At 52.0% G+C, this 12519-nt stretch overlaps 1 protein-coding gene across 4 annotated transcripts in view; it reads right to left on the minus strand.

Moving 5' to 3' along the window:
• Positions 1 to 3035: 3035 nt before the first annotated feature.
• Positions 3036 to 12519, minus strand: part of UACA (uveal autoantigen with coiled-coil domains and ankyrin repeats) — a 99959-nt gene continuing 90475 nt past the window's right edge. For 3 of the 4 annotated variants that reach the window (XM_069798702.1, XM_069798700.1, XM_069798701.1), the window contains 2 exons: positions 6344 to 6475; positions 3036 to 3169 (listed from right to left, as the gene is read on the minus strand). In XM_069798702.1, coding sequence (XP_069654803.1) covers positions 3059 to 3169; positions 6344 to 6475 — 243 coding nt within the window. In that variant the 3' untranslated portion in view covers positions 3036 to 3058. The remainder of the gene's footprint in view (positions 3170 to 6343; positions 6476 to 12519) is intronic. The other variant, XM_069798703.1, reaches the window with a different exon arrangement.

A 12519-nucleotide genomic window follows, 5' to 3' on the forward strand; every position in this document is an offset into this window, starting at 1 on the left:
CCTTGCCAAGCCGGGAATGAAGAGCTGGAGCCAAAGGGCTGGAGGGGAGGACGAGGCGGCGGCAGGGCAGCTTGCCGCAGCACGATCTGCTGCCTGGCACGTGCCGCGCATCCCATGGTCCAGTCTGCCCGTCCCCATCGCCTGCAACGCTGCCCACGGTGCATGGCAAGCCCGCCACCAGCCAGATGTGCGCCAGCCGCTGCGGCAGCGCGGCCAGCACCGCGCAGCACCTCTTGCTCCCGATGCCGGGCACTCTCCTTCCATCGCCGCAAACAAGGTCAGGTGCCACCTGCCCCGCAGATCCCACTGGAAACAGCCCCGGCTGCCCGGGGTGGCCGCAGAAGGGACACGGTGCCCAGCCTGCTCAGGGCAGAGGAGCCCACCCAGCCCCGCTGCATGGCCGGCAGCACTGCCGCTGCCGGACCCCGTCCCTCTGTCCTCCTGTCCCTCTGTCCCACCCAGCTGGGGTGGAGAAACCCCAGGGCAATCTGCTGCGGGACGCAAGATGTGCCTGCCCTGACCCCTCACTGTCACTTATGGTGGGGCGAGGGCAGGATGGAGTGCTGGATGACTTCATTACGGGGAGGGGGGAAATAACAAATTTGGCATCTGTGCTGCTCCCCGCAGCCCCCAGCTGAGCCCCCATCCCCGTCCCTCGTGGGCCAGGGAGTGTCCACAGCCCCTGGTGCGCCCGGCTTTGGTTCAAAGACCGCATTGACCCTTCCATTTAGCTGATGCCACTGCTCTGCTTCGGCAGCAAGTGGAGATTTACATTCACCAGCTGCAGCAAGAGAATCCAGCAAGTCCATGACATGAATTACAAGTCTCCCTCCCCCAAGGAAAGGCTGGAGCCAGCTCAGCATCCCTCCTCTCTCCCCCCCCCCCCCCCGCTTTTTTTTTTTTTGGAGACTCATTACTATATTGTGGATATTCTCCACTAAAGGGCATCTCTTTGAATGCATTTGCTTTTTTATTAATGTGTGCTAAGACAAGTCAAGCCTGATTATCATGAAGACAATTGCTGAATTCCCTCCTGGAGAAATCTCATCTAGACTGTGTAGGCGTTTTAATTTCAGAGACCCATTAATTGGCACAATTGCTTAAGCAGCTGCTTTCCGTGTCATTTTAGGACCACTTTATGAAAAACAGAGCTTAAAAAAAAAAAAGTATATGACAGGCCAGAGCTTTCTACATGGTAACATAATTAATGCAAGGAGCTTCCTTTGAGCGGCAAAGCAACAAAAAGCCATCCTGCTACCAAAATATGGGTGCCCTGCTCCAGTTGCGTGCAGGGAGCACTCAGCTCCAGCATGCTCCCACTGAATACCCGCAGGCCTTTGGAAATCGGGCTGCGTGAGGTGCTCAGCACCTTGCTGGTACCGCCACAAACACCTCACTGTCCTAGCGCTTTTGGGAAAATAAAAGAATATGTAAAAGGGGAAGGAAAAGGCACCCGGCAAGAACCAGCCCAATGCATCTCCTGGCGCGGGCTGCAAACCGAGGGGCGCCGAGCAGCCGCTGGCTGACACTGCGGATGCCTGGGGAGGTGGAGGGGACTCGGGGGTCCCTTCCTGCGGTGGCACCTCAGGGGTGACGGGGAGGGGTTAGGTGGTGGGGGAGAGCACCCTCAGCACACAGGTGGGGGAAGCGAGGGGTCCGGAGGGCTCCGATGGCCCAGAGCCGACTCCACGAGCAAACTCAGATGCTCGCAACGATGCTTGCATCGGCCCTCCCTGGCAAATCCACCTGCCCTCGGCCCCCGGGGTCTCTCCCGGCAGCCCCGCGAGTGCCCCGAGGGGCTGGGGTGAAACAGGGGCTGGTTGCCACATGGCGGGGAGGGGGGTCTCGAGCCGGGGGAGAGCTCGGGCGCAGCGCCGAGCACCCACGGGGATCTCAGCCTCCCTCAAGGTCCCTGTCCCTGGGTGCTATCCTGCCCGCGCCCCACGTGCTGCGTGAAACGCACGGCCACACAATGGCTGGCGTCGCAGCCGGCACACATGCACTTTCTGTGGCAGAGCCGAGTTCCCAGAATTAGGTTAATTATTGAATTAATAAAGAACAAATCCTTCACTCCGGGAGAAGTGGCCAGACAGAGTTCTGCGCTAGTCTTTGCTGCAGGCAAAAATATACATTCCCATTTATTAATAAATAAAGCCGTATCAACGCCCTAAATTATCAGCGGAATATATTTGCTAACCCAAAGCAATAGTAGGAACAATTACTTATTAATAAAGCAATAGCTAAATCTAATTACATCCCCATCAGATCCTGCAAGTAATAAAACCACAGTTGCCTTCCAGAGCCAAGGGACCTCCTGACCTCAAATCAAAGTTTAAACCATCCATCAGCTTCCAATACATTCACAGCACATCCAGCAATTACCATCACCTCCGCTCCGCTCCCCGGCAGGGGCAGGGGTCACCCCATGCACTGCATGGCTGTAAGCTAGAACAGAGCCTTAGAAATCTCATTATCCTGTTAACCATACATTTATCTGACAAGATAAAAGAGACTAGGTGACCAAGCTATCATTAAAGATTAATAGAAAGTATAAAAAATTCAGCTGCAACCAGCATTACTGTTTAGTGCCTGTGATAGGCCTGACAGGATTATTAATCAGGCAGCCAAAAAGATTTAGGTCTTTGCTCTTCGTTTTTCGTTTTAAGTCTTTAGTTCCACTCCCGCCACAGAAAGCCCAGGTCAGGGAGGACAATGGCTAATTGGTTCTGCGGGGTTTGGACGGTAACGACTCAGACCAATTATAAAATCACCGGGCGTCGAGGTGACAACAACACGAGGAACCTGCTGCAGCCGGGATGCTCGAGCAAGGGCTGCGGCTGTTTATCACAGCGGCTCCTCTCCCCGCGCCAGGCTATTAATAAATTGTACAGATCAATGCCTGGATTAATTTTAATAGAGGGCTACAAGGATCACGCGAGTCCCAGGGTGATTTTCCCCTCATTCTTAATTCCATTTAAGTTTAACATGAAAGATTCTCAGGTAACACCTACACAGGAAGAAACGAGATTTGCCTGTTTTTAAGTCTTAAGTATTCTTTTTATTCTGCTTTGCTTTTTCCCTTTTGATCATAAATCAATGTCCTTCCACCGCTTTCCTGGGAAGCCAGGCTCACGGGCAGGCTGCACAGCTCTGCCCTCCAGTTCTCCACCTGCGAGGAATAAAAACCAATAAATTAGGAAAGGCGCTTTCTAACATACTGTGCGGAGAGGGGGAGCCCAGGCAGCTTGGGGGGTCCCAGGCACCCCCCGGCCCTGCTGCCGGTGGCTCTGCAGGCTCTCCTCACCCCTCTCCTGCAGGGACCCGCAGCCTGCTTTGCTTTTCCTCCAAATGCACTTTTTAAAACAAGAAATAGTACTGAAAACTTTATCAGCCTTTGTTGGTGCATCTCCAGAAACTATTCACATCCTTTTAAAAACAAATTTTATTTTCTCGCAAGAAAATACTCCATCGTGAGCGCGGGATGGCTCAGACCAGCACAAGTGTCCATCCTTTTCCACAAAAATGGAAAAAACAGAGAAATATACTGCGAACATCAGCCTCCCATGAGAATCACCTGCCTTAAGAACAACCAAAAAAATAATTTTTCCTTGAAAAAAGTGCAAACCAACGCACGGAGTCCCTGGCTGGGGCACTGCCCCATCCCCTCTTGTGCATGGCTTCTCATCTCTGCTTCCCTGAGCAAAGCCCCGGCCGGCCCCACGCCTCTGTCCCCACGCCGACCGCGCTCCTCCCGGTGCTCTGCGCCCCAGGAAAGGATCCAAGCAAGAGGCAAATGCAGCAGGTAAACACGGAGGTGTCTGAGACACAGCCCAGAGCCTGGCTGGGAAAGCTATCTGCATAACCACAGTGTCTTACATCCCAAGTATCACATGTAATCCTTTACAAGGAGCATTATCTGCTGCAAAATCACATTTAAAAGCATCTCCCCCCCACGAATTACCATGCTTTCAATCAATTCAGTCCATTGTTTGAGATCCTGCAGTTGGGCAATTAATTATCAAACATAATTGAAATTATGTAAAGAACAAACTGGTCCCGTAGAGATGCTCAGGGAGGGTTGCTGACGAGCAACAGGGGCGACAGTGACCAGGATGTACCGGAGGGACCTTCCACCCACACGGCACGACAGCGGCCGGGATGAGACACATGTCAGCTCCTTCAGCTGAGGACACCCCCCTGAGCGCCCACTGCAGCACCAGCACAAGCTCCCACTTTTCCAGCGACACAGAAACTGTGCAAACCTTCTTCTAAGCCTTTGAAACACCAGGAAGGGAGTGAGGCTTCAGCTCCTGGTGAACTGGCTTTGCTGGCTTGCAAAGCTCCTGGCGATGCTCCCCAGCAAATGGTGCTTTAGCAAAAAACCCACCCCGTGCTTTCACATCCTCTGGAAAAAGTGAATGAAATCCCTGTCCAGGGGAAAGCTGGGTGTTGCACCATGCGAGAAGCCCACAAAGCTCCCCCGTCAGCTCCATCCTATCTCCCAGGGTATGTGCCCATCGGAGGCTATCGCGGGTCAGCGATCCAGTGGAGGACAGCTTGGAGACAAGAAGCCGGGACATGTACCAGGAGCCGTACCCTGTATCTTACACCCGTTCTTGCTCTCAGAGGAAGTGCTGTGGTAAAACACACTTTTGGCCTGACCCATACCACTGGGCACTCCATTCAAAACTGTACACAGGGCCAAAAATAATCCAGGGGAAAGCCAGGCAAAGCATCCTGCAATGCTGCAATAACATGAACAGCCACGTGTCTCACTATGCGTGGTTTAAAATAAATTTAATAGATGCTTCAACACTTCACTGCTGCTATTCTGGGGATGGTGTTTGGAGTCGATGCTCCGCCTGCTAATTGACAGATCGGGCTTGTGATCCAAGAAACACGAGTGTTGTCATCTCGTGAAGCTGTGGCTTTCTCTTGCTTATCCGCAGCAGGACAACTGTCACCGTGCCATCGCGTGCGTCTGCAGCATCCCCTCTGAGCACCCCTGCCCTCTACGCTGGCCCCACTCCCAGCTCCCTGCGACGGATGCTGGGGAGCTCCTCATCCCCGTCCCAGACAGGACGGACCTCCTCCAGGAGGGAGCCAGCTCACGGAGCAGGAGGCTGGTGGGACCACTTGCGTAAGGCAGATAACCTTCATCTCCTTCCAGCAACCTCCCCTGATCCCGGCTCCCACCGCCAGCACTGGAGCACAGCTCCTTTGAGGAGCTTTGGTCGCACACCCACGCCGGAGCACACCGGGGCCGACGCGGGGAGCTTTTCGGGAGTTTTCCGACAGAACGGCTCCTGCAAACTTCATGCCACTTCCTGCCTGCGGGAACAGGCAGTGCAGGCAAACGGGGAAGAGGGCTTTGATTTGCATAAACTTGTGCAATCAAAAGCTGAAGATGGTGGCGTCGGCCTTCGAGCCAGGATGCTAAAAAGCCTCTGAGAAGCCTGGTTTTGCATCCGTCCAGGAACTGCTGTGTAGTTGCTGCTGAAACCAAAATAAATCAATTCCAGTTCTGCAGGACGAGTATGGGAAGCATGAGCTGGTTAATCCCCATCTGCAGGAAGGTAGAACTTGGCTTCACGGTGTCTTTGAAGCTCGCAAGAGTGAGATAAAAGAGAAATGCTAAAGCTTTGCAAAAGCGAGCAGAAGGGGGATGGCAGGGAAGCTGGCCATGCGGCCGAGCCGGCACTTTGCCGGTGTCACGGTCCGGCAGAGCTCGCATCTTCTGTGTCTCTGACAAGTCTGGGATGAAAGGGAAACCTCCAGCACCGTGCACATCCCCTGCACTTCAGCGAGCAAAACCAAGTGTTTCTCCTGACTCTGAGGCCACATGGTGATGTGATCAGGTTTGCTCGACAGTTTGGGGCAAAAAATGGTGAGTCTTTGAAATAACGTTTCAGATTTGTAACATAGCATACAGCCAGGCAAGACTCACACAAGTCTGAAGGGTTCGGCAGAGGGACTTCATCTCACAGAAGAAGAAAAGCAAATCCAGACTGATAGAAAGTTCAATTCATCTCAGAGGGGTCCAAACCACAAGGAAACAGATCTAAATTTCAAACATTCCCAGGGTTTTGTGGTATCCCTACCCCAAGGGCTGGGCAGACCCATTATACAGATGAAAACCAGGTGCAAAAAGCTGTCATGAGGTGGGCTTGGGCTTGTGGGTTTTCAGACGGAGGGTTTCATTTCAGGGACATCTAATTCTAAGTAAATAAACGTGACTCTTGCTTAAAATATTCCACCACATCCCATGGAGCCGGCTTTGCCGTTTATCCTGATCTGGATAGGAGTACAATGTTGTGGCTGCCATTAACACATCAACATTTACCATATGATCTCCCCCAGCCTCGCCGTGGTGTTTTGTAGAAGCTGCCGCTCTCCTTGGAGGCTCGATGCATCTGGCAGAAGCTCTTCGTATGGCAGTGACTGGAAACATTTGGAAGGAAAATCCATCCTTTTTCTGGGGAAGAAATGTCCAAAGTAGAGAGAAGATAAAGTCAAATTAATTATTTACTTACATTAGCTCATGGAAAGCTTCCCTGGGAGCCTACTGAGACCAGCGGGCTCTGATCTTTTATCTGTTTAGCAGGATAAGATGGAAGAAGAGGATGGGGGGGGGGGGGGGAAGAGCTTAATGACGGTGTCTGTTGATCATCAACGCGAGAAAAATGAATTGCTTCCCTGAACCTGAAAAATATCAAACTGCATAAATAAATCTATTTAAATTATTAATAAACGAATTTACATTTGGAGCATGAGCATGAGAATTGATTTCATTTCTTATGCTAAACTGGCCAGTACGGCTGGTCACTCAAGAATCAGAAGATGCAGAAATGAAGGAAGAATGAAGGTAGGGTGGTTTTGTAAGGAAAATGATGCAAAGTGAAAATTCCTGGTCCTAAACAAAGCCAGCTTCCAGCAGCTGTAAAGTAAAAGCAACAGGAACAAAAAGGGTCTTTGAGTCTGAAGGTGTTTCAGGAACAACGGTCCCCCTCCATCTCGGTGGCCGGTGCACGCCTGGTGCAGCTGCCAGTATCTCCGATGGTGGCAGCTCCATGGAGGATGCCTAGGCCAGGACGTTTAACAACAGCTAATGCATGCTTACAATTATTATAAATCAAATCTAAGCAAAACCTCAGATTGAAACACCCTTCCCAGAAAACACTGGCCGTCTCCTCCACCCCTCTGCCCTGGGGTTGCCGGTTGCTGCCGTCCCCCGCACTGAAGGGCCCCCGGCTGCATCCCGCACGCCTGCCCGTCAAAGGCACTCGTGTGTAACACCAGCGCATCAGCTGGCTGCTCCCAGGGAAATTAATAAGAAAGTGCTAATTTTAGATAAAATATTGAACTACAGTGGAGGCAGGGCAGAAATCCTCACTATTTTTTGCCCTTTGTGAGTACTTACATCAGAAACGAAGTCAAGAAGCGGGCAGTGCCTTGGTGGCTGCCACAGATGGGAAACTGGGCAGAAACACCGGGGGTTTGGTGCACTTCCCCATCGTCCCAGTGCTCGTCAGACCGACGGGGCTTGGACGGTGGTGGTTTTGCAGCGCCAAGGCCAGGGCTCGGCTGCGGCAGCTCCTGACGTCCCAGGGCACGGGCACCACGTCAGCCCCTTCCGCTGTGCCGCAGCCCCCGTGCAGCTGAAGGGCCTGAAAACGCTTCCCCCCTCCTGCCGCCTTCCCTTTTCCAGACTAAACAACCTCATTTCTTTCCATTATCCCTCATCGGTCATGTGGCCCAGGCCCCGCTCGCTGTCCTTCCCCCCTGGACCAGCCCCAAGCCATTCACATCCTCCCTGGGAAGCAGGACCTGGAGCCGGAGCGGTACCTGAGCGGTGCCTGTGCCCCAGCCCCTCTGCGGCACATCGTCCTCCGTGTCGGCAAGGGACACAGGCAGCGTGCCCGCGGCCGCAGGCTCTGCTCCCTTCCAGGAGCATGACTGCAAACACACATCCCAGATAGCGCAGCCCTTTTTTTGTTGTTTATCCCATTCTGCTGGGAACTGGCATTTGTGATAGATTGTGTATAAAAACCTACTTATAAAGCAATCTTTTCCTCAGCTGCCCTCTCACTGGAGCCTGTCTGCAGTCTCTTTGCCGGGATGCATTGTTATTTCATGTGATGAGACATTCCAGAAAATGAAATAAAATAAAAATAGACATTTGGAGGGGCTTTTGTTTTGCTTTTTCACAGCTCCCCCCCGTTTGACTCCTGTGAACACACTTGTCGAGTTGATTTGCTCACGCTGCCTCCTAAGCATGTCCTTGCACCGGAGACACTGCTCTTTTAAATTCAGCTTCTCAGAATTAGAAGACAAACTTGGCAAAGCAACAATAGGGGAAAAAAAATATGAATAATCTCAGAACAGAAGTTGCATTATGTGATGTGGTTGCCATGTGGTTAAGTCTGAGAGAGGATCATGCAAACGCATTGTGGGAAAAATGATAACAGGCGAAACAATCCGGAGAAACGTTGAGGGTTTTGTAATAAGAGGTTATAATGCAAACCCAGCAATACCGTGCCATGGCCCGATGCCAAGTGATCTGTGAGAATCCATAATAGCTGGGTGGGTGAGTCGGGATGGGAGCGAAGGCGGTTGCCATCGTCCCCTGTGCTGGGCAGACTCAATTCGGGTACCTTTGGCCATGCAGCTTCACGATACGAGGATTTAGACTGGGGGATGCAACGCTGCTGGCAGTGCATTCACTTTGGGTACCAGTCTTAAACCTCACCAGGGGGAAAACCATCACACAAAGTCATGGCTTAAAGTACAAGACAGACCCACAGCAAAACCTTCAGCTGTCAGATGCGTCAATGGCTCTGGCATTTCCAAGGCAGCAGCCGGCAGAGCCCTGCCGGCCACTGCCAGCACTGGCCGAAACACGCTCGTTCGTGCTGACTACATCAGTCTTTTCCCTGAAAAGCCTGGATGCACCCCAAAAATCTCACTTTACATCATCAAGCAGGTTTCCCTTCCACAGGCCACTTGCCGGAGCCACGGCTGCATGAGACATTTCAAGCACACACCGAAACAGCAGCGATCAGCGAAAGCTGCTGACACCCATCCCCTGCCCCAGCCAGGCTCCCACCGTGCCGGCCCCAGCCCCTTCCTGGGGCTTGCTCCGTACAAGAAGATTCACCACCTCCACCGCCATCAGAAAGCCGTTGGCCATTGCGGGTTCGTGACTGAGCTACAGGAGTTGTCTCCAAAGTGTCGCCTCTGGGGGACCAGCTGTAGAGAAAAGCCAGATTTGAGATAAATTGAGATTCAGATGGTTTGGAGGAAGTACTTATGAACTATGAAAACCCCATATTTTGTTCCCCAAGTGGTATAAGCTGCACTGGGGAACCATTATCAGGGCAAAACCGACCTGTCCTCCTCTCACTTGCGTTGTCTTGTTATGAACGTGTGAGTGGGAGGAAAGTCAGCACAGTCAGCTGAGCTACGGGAAATTCAGAAAGCGTGGGGAAATACATACATTAAAAAAAAAAGGGTAAATTCTGTGAAATTATATCAGCAATGTGAATTCTGCTCTTTTACTGCAACAGAATTACGCTGCTCGCTTTTAGCCTGGATGGTGTAACACTAGTCGGTGCAGCACAACACAGAACATGCCCTTCAGGGTGGCAAGTCACCGGTGCCGTGACTCACGCGGGTCTCACTGGGTCACGGTCACGGTCCTGCCCACAGCAATATGCAAGCAAAAGCGAAGCGTGGGGCAAGGGGAGGAGGCAGACAGCGCTGTGACTTCCCTGGCTGCTTTCTCCCCAAGGCAGGGGAGGTTTTGGGGTTCCCACTCCCAGCTAACACAGGCAGCTCCATCCCCAGCTGAGCCCTGGCAGGGCAGCGGCCAGGGGGGCAGCTCCGGGGTGCTGTGGGCAAGGGGGTGCTGCCGTCCCCCCCGAGCCGTGCCAGCCAGGGGCTGAGCAGCACCCTCCTAGATCTGGAAGGCAAGGACTCTGTGGTAAATTAAACACGCAGTGAAGAATTGGCAAAGCAGCCCGTGTGCTGGCGCCTTGCTTTGTCTCGGAGTAATTTAGCAGGCTTTAATGAGAATTCATTCACATTATATTGTGAATAGCTGCTTTTATGGGAGACAAGAGGTGATGAACTAGTCGGAGCGGAGACGACTGGCACAGATGCCACCATGCATCACCGCTCCCCGCTCCCCCTCGTGCCAAGGCTGCCGCAGAAGCATCCAAGGAAGACTGGTGATGAGCAGAGGTGGAGCAGAGGGAAGGGAAAGAGCGGGCTCAGCTTCTACGGGGACAAACCCAACGTCTCGACCCCCTCAGGGTCGAAGGAAAGGTAACGGGGTTGTCGGGATGTAGCTACAGGGCCAGCCATCCCACCAGTGACCCTGGTACTGCCACGATGCTCTGGGGGCGTGGGGCCGGGCAGGGTCCCCACGGACCAGCCCCGGGACGCGCCCAGTCGCAGGGCTGCCCCCACCTGCAGCAGGGACAAGCTCGTAGCAGCGAGAAGGCTCAAAAGCATCGCTGCCGCCGGAGCTGCGGGGTCCTGGCGCGGGGGACGCCGGTGGCACCGTGCCCGCTGCTCTCCACCCGGGAGGACAGAGCCCCAGGACAGCTTTGCTTCAGGAGTGACTGAGTTCATACAATTAGAGACTGATGCGAGGTGGCGGGATTCAAAACCCTAATTTGGCCTGATTAAAGCTTAATGATTCCAGCTTAATGATTAAAGAAATGCCCCAATTTCCTCGTTCCAAACAGCCCTTGCTGCCAAAACTCAGGTGGAGCGGACACGCATGGGGCTGCAGCTTGCAGAGACAACATGGAAAAAAATCAGGATTTCAATGGCTTGGGCACAGAGAGAAGGATTCATGCAAACAGATGAGCCGGTTAGCTAACGAAAGGGAGAAATTAAAGTGTTTTAATGAGGATTTCAGGATGAATAACAACCTGGCGGACTCTCAAGCAGAAGAGAATTGCTGTGTGCAATAATTTGAAGGGCAGCAGAGTCCAAGCTGGTGAGGGTGGGCTGCAGCCGCCCACCCCACAGGCCCCACTCTCCCCACCATCCCCAGCCAGGGTCGGCAGCTGAGCATCGCAGGGCGAGGGGCCACAGAGCACAGGAAAACGCTCCGGCTCTTTCCAGAAAACACTTCAGCATCGCGCGAGGCAGCCTCCCTGGAGAAGCACAGGCAGAAAATAAAACTACCCATCTGCGCTCGAGCTCTGGACCCCATTAAATTGGCGATCGGTGGGGGGAGAGGGGGCGGCCTCAATTCACACAAGGTGCTCTCTTCATGAAAGCATCTTTTGATTATGTTATTGCAGCTATCAAAATATTGCAGAGTTCAGAGCATTCCTCAGGGATCCCCGAGCTCTTCAAAGACCAGAGGACCACGGCTGGGGAAAAAGAAGCCTTTAATTATGTCAGCTTCCATGCTTGTTTCTGCAGTGGAGTTCCTTTAAAAAAAAAACTGGGTTTAATGAGAAGAAACACATATGGCTTCATTGTTCAAACACAAAAAAATAAAGCCCCTTTTTTTTTCTTTTTTTAATAGATGTGCAAGTTTCTTTTAGGCCCTACAGTATCATCCAGGACTGCATACCGAGGGGCTCTGGAGCACAGAAACTGCGCGCTGTGTAAATCAAAGCCCGGCTGCAGAGCTGCCCTCCCATCTCCATTCCGGGCAGAAGCTTTTCCTCTAAATCCCAGCCCAGCCCCGGCCGACGCTCCCGCCATTCCCCATTGCTTTCACATACTTCAGCAGCGTTTTCCTCTTTCCCAGCTACTTCAAACTATGCAAAACCCCACAGCAGGATGATAAGATTTCAGTGGGGTAATCTACCACAAACCCAGTCATTTTGTTCAGATGTTCATTTGAATTTAAATGTAAAGGCTCGTTTTTATCCCCAAAAGTAAATAGCAAATAGCAGAGTTGTGTATTACACAACAGAAAGCATGGGCCAACCCTACATTTTAAAGAACATATTGAGTAAATTCTTCTAATAAATTATCCTATCTAGGAAATTTAATTAATGGGCTAGCATGTGGTGCAGCCTGCTGAATAAAATATCTCTATCGGATCTGCAATGCTTTTGGAAGCTTTGAGTACTAATAAAGAGTGTTTTGTTCAAGAACTCACAGGGAACAATTACAAATAATTGCCAAGAAGGGTGTGTGCCTCATTTAAGTGACTACATATTAAAAACAATGAAACAGAGTTAAAAAAAAAAAAAGAAGTCATAATTATTAACCACAGTAAGAGTGACTAGCTTTGCCACAGCGATTCCTGCCCTTCCCCACCTCCCTCCCTGCTCCCAGTGTTTTGCAGGATGAGCAGGCTGGATTCTCATGGGGCTGCAGAGGAGTGAGGAAGTTTCTGTAACTGCCCAGGACTGTGCGATAAATTACAGCCAGAGCCTGGGACATAAATTTGGACGTCCCGATGTACGTCCTGATGTCCATCCCAACATCTGTCCCATACCCAGCCCCCAGCCCGCAAACCTGCATTTCTTTGCTGTGAAACAC

The sequence above is a fragment of the Haliaeetus albicilla genome, chromosome 12 (assembly GCF_947461875.1).
Source record: "Haliaeetus albicilla chromosome 12, bHalAlb1.1, whole genome shotgun sequence".
Classification (NCBI taxonomy): domain Eukaryota; kingdom Metazoa; phylum Chordata; class Aves; order Accipitriformes; family Accipitridae; genus Haliaeetus; species Haliaeetus albicilla.